Source organism: Grus americana, chromosome 2 (genome assembly GCF_028858705.1).
Source record: "Grus americana isolate bGruAme1 chromosome 2, bGruAme1.mat, whole genome shotgun sequence".
Taxonomy (NCBI): domain Eukaryota; kingdom Metazoa; phylum Chordata; class Aves; order Gruiformes; family Gruidae; genus Grus; species Grus americana.
Genome location: NC_072853.1, coordinates 128,752,391 through 128,755,872, shown reverse-complemented (window position 1 = coordinate 128,755,872; position 3,482 = coordinate 128,752,391). Strand labels below are relative to the sequence as shown.

The window sequence follows — 3,482 nt, the reverse complement described above, 5'->3', positions numbered from 1 at the left end:
GGCGGGTGCCGGCCCCCCCTCCCCTCCCGCCCGGCGGGGCAGGAGCCGCCCGCGGAGCGGCGGGTCCCTCCTCCCGCCCCCCCCCCCCGGGGAGCAGCCGGCGGCGGCGCGGCGAAGGGGAGGGTCTAGGGCCGGGCGCACCGCACCGCGCCGGCCGGCCGGACGGGCGGCTGCCGCCGCGCCGCGGGCATGGCGGAGCCTGGCGGCGCCGGGGCCGGGGCGGCGGGCGGCGGCGGGCCGCAGCAGGGCTCCCCGGCCGCCGGGGGGGTGGCCGCCGGGGGGCCGGCCCGCAGCGCCGCCGAGAGCCCCGGGGGGCCCGGCTCGGCGCGCAGCGCGGGGAAGAAGGCGCAGCTGCGCGGCGCGCCGCGGGCCAAGAAGCTGGAGAAGCTGGGCGTCTACTCCGCTTGCAAGGTACCCGGCCGCCCGGCCGCGGGCGCCCACCCGCCCACGGAGGGTGGGGATTGACGGGAGGGAGGGAAGCGGTGGGGAAGGACCGTGCCGGGCGGGGGAGGCGGCCGGGCTGCAGCCTGACGCTCCCCGCGGAAGTGGCGGCTCCGGTGGATCCTGCTCCCCCCCGGAGCTTTCCGGCCGGCGGTCGCAAAAATAAACCCCAAACGCGCCCAAGACGGGACCGGGGGGGAAGCGCCGCCCTCCTGCCTGAGCCGGGCGGCAGCCGAGGTGTCCGTCCCCGGCGTCCGTCTGTCCGTCCTTCCGCGGGAGGCGGCGGCGGGCGGGGCAGCTCCTGGTGCCGGCGGTAAGCGCTGGGTTAACATCGCTGCCGCAGCTGCCCGCCGCGTAAACATCCCTGTGGGAAGCGGGGAACCCGCCTGCCTGGGGGGTGCGGGCCTCCCCGGCCCCTGCCCCGGCCCGGGGGAGCGCACCCCGGGCGGGGGCTGCCTGTCGGCCGGGGCGCGGCGGCGGCCTTGCAGCGCAGAGCTGTTGACATCGCAAAAGCCGCTGCCCCGACCTGGCACCGTCGCCAGCTGCTTTGGCAGAGAAGCGAAGAGGCGCGGCCTCCGGGCTTGGGAAAGTTGTGTCCCCGCCGGTCACGTACCACCGATCCCGTGTTCCGGGCCGGTAGCGGGCACCGCCGCCCACCTGCACCCTGCTCTTGCGGGGATCTGTTCTCCAGTGCCTGACCGGTGCTCGCTTCTCGTATTCGGGAAAGCTGCCCAGGGTTTCTCTCCACAAGTACTTTCCCTCCACCTGCAATTTTTTCTTGGTGGGAGAAGCAGGACTTACGTGTTTGTTGGAGCCTGGTCAGAGCTGTCACTCCTGCCTTCAGAGGTCTGTGACAACTGGCGTTGTCATCTGTGCGTACGCACACGCGGCGCGCAGAGGAGGACCAGTGTGTCCGGAGCGTGGGCAGCTGGCTGCGCTGCTGCTGTCAGGGCAATTCCTGGATGCACAGCGGGTCTGACATGTTCAGATTGGCAGTGCTGGTGTCAAATCTGCTAGTAATGCTTTCAGCATTGAAAATACCTGTTCGTGAGAAATGTCCATCTTATTTTCTCTGTTCCCTTACCTTGGAAGCCTCAAAAGGGCAAACATTAAGTGAAAGGCCAAACTAAATGCTAATGTACAGGAAGAACCATCATAGTATGGCTCTGTAGTCCTGTCTGGTGGTGTGAAGAGCTTTAACCGTATGCTGAAGGCATGGCGCAATGCTGTCGTGTGAGGGCAAATTAAGGAAGCCACGCACATTTCAATTTCTTAGCTGCTTCCAAATGTGCAGGCACCTCCACTTCAGCTTTGGTGCGTACATGGGACATAGCAAGATTACACTGGTGTCAGTAAGTTAAAAAAGCAGCTAGTGTACTTGAAACTTGCAGCCCTCACTGCAGGCTGGGTGGCATGGTTTGAAGCTTTCCCAGTGCCGAGTCCTCTTTGCACCCCCAAATTTTAATGTTACCAAGTCTTGCTGTTAAATGAAGCTAGTTGTGGGGTGAGATTTTCACGAGGTGTTAGGAGTGCCTCTGTGTGTGTATGAATGAATGGCTTTCTTCTTCCCTAGTCGGTTCTTTTTTCTTCCCCTGCTGTACCTCCAGATGATCTTTGTGAGGGCAAAAGCCTTCTCCTGAGACGCTTTGCCCCACAGAGGTACCTGTGCTGTGAAGAAGTGCAGGCAGCCTTGTCCCCTCCCAAACCCTTTGCTTGTTCAGGCACTCACCAGCCCCACATGTGCACTGCCGCAGGTGCTTTGTTGGAAGGGAGACAAGTGCCATTTGGGAGTGGAAGAGGGCACGCCGCGGCCTGCCGCCAGCCCTTCTTTCCCTCTCACAGGGCTCTGGTGGTGGGGTACGGTGTGGTGACAGCTCGTACTGCTGGTGCTCTGCTGGGGTGTCCTTGCTGGCCCTCTTGTGTGAGAAGCCCTGGGTGCACACCCCACTGGCACTCCAGTCTCCAGTGATGGATGGAGCAGGACCCATGGCCAAGGGCACCCTAGGGCCTCTTTGTCCCCCCAGGATCTAGGCACAGCCACAGCACTAACTACTGTGTTTGGATTAAAATGCAAAACTTACCTTTGCCATTTGACTTCTCTTCAGTAGTTCAGTGGCAGGCAGCTTTCTTTCAGGTCTCAAAACAGAAGCAAGTAGGCAGACTGGAAGCTCCTTGTAAACTAATCAAGTGGCTTCTCCTGTGGGATAAAGGGGAAGGATGGAGCTGGGTGGAAGAGTGTGTGATTTTTCTTCCCGAACACCTGGCAGGTGCTCCAGAATGACACTGCTTTGCTTGTGACATTAGTGGTTTGCAAGAAACTGTAGCAGTGCAGAGTGTAACTTTGAGCTTTTTCTTACTTTGGGTTGCAACTTCTCTGCCATTTATTTTGCATTTCTGTATATGACTGCAAAAGAGTGAGAGAAGGCAAACGCTCACACCATCTCCAAAGGGAGCATCTCTGTTGATCCTAGTGGCTGTACATGAATCTTGTGTAAATCTGCATAGAGCTTTACAAGTTGGAGTGCAGAAAATATGTAATGGCATCCTCAGCATCGATCACCTTCTCCCACATAAAATTTATTGTCAAATTCAGCACACAGAATTTATTAGGGACTTAACTTCAGAGATGCTGGGAGTAGCAGGGGCAGGGACCGTATGTTCGCTGGGCATGGAGAGCAGCAACACAAGAAGATGGAGAGGTCCGTGGCTGTGTAGAGGGTGAGTCTCAGTGGTGACAGCAGAAATGCCAAGCAGAAAAGGCAGGAAGGCGCTGCTCTCGAGTAGGGTGCTCAGTCCCCAAGGGGGACCTCCTGGTCCTTCAGCGATCCTTTTTCTTCACGGGAAACGTGGACAAAGACTGCTGGCAAAGACATCTGCAGCATGCACATGTTCTGAGCAGAATGAGAGTGAAGTTTAGGGAGCTGCTGCCCAGGCTAGAGAAATGCGGGGTTTGTTTCTTTTTTGTGACAAAGAATTGGGACAGGAGAATTGTAGCTGTTGAGCTGCTCCACTTGACTTTTTCCCCTGTGAGAAAAGGTCGG

The 3,482-nt window shown here is 59.6% G+C and overlaps 1 protein-coding gene across 3 annotated transcripts in view; it reads left to right on the top strand.

The window, feature by feature from the left end:
* Positions 1-98: 98 nt before the first annotated feature.
* KAT2B (lysine acetyltransferase 2B) overlaps positions 99-3,482 on the top strand; it is a 44,402-nt gene continuing 41,018 nt past the window's right edge. For all 3 annotated transcript variants that reach the window (XM_054815323.1, XM_054815321.1, XM_054815322.1), the window contains exon 1: positions 99-411. In XM_054815323.1, the coding sequence (XP_054671298.1) occupies positions 190-411 (222 nt within the window). In that variant the 5' untranslated portion in view covers positions 99-189. The remainder of the gene's footprint in view (positions 412-3,482) is intronic.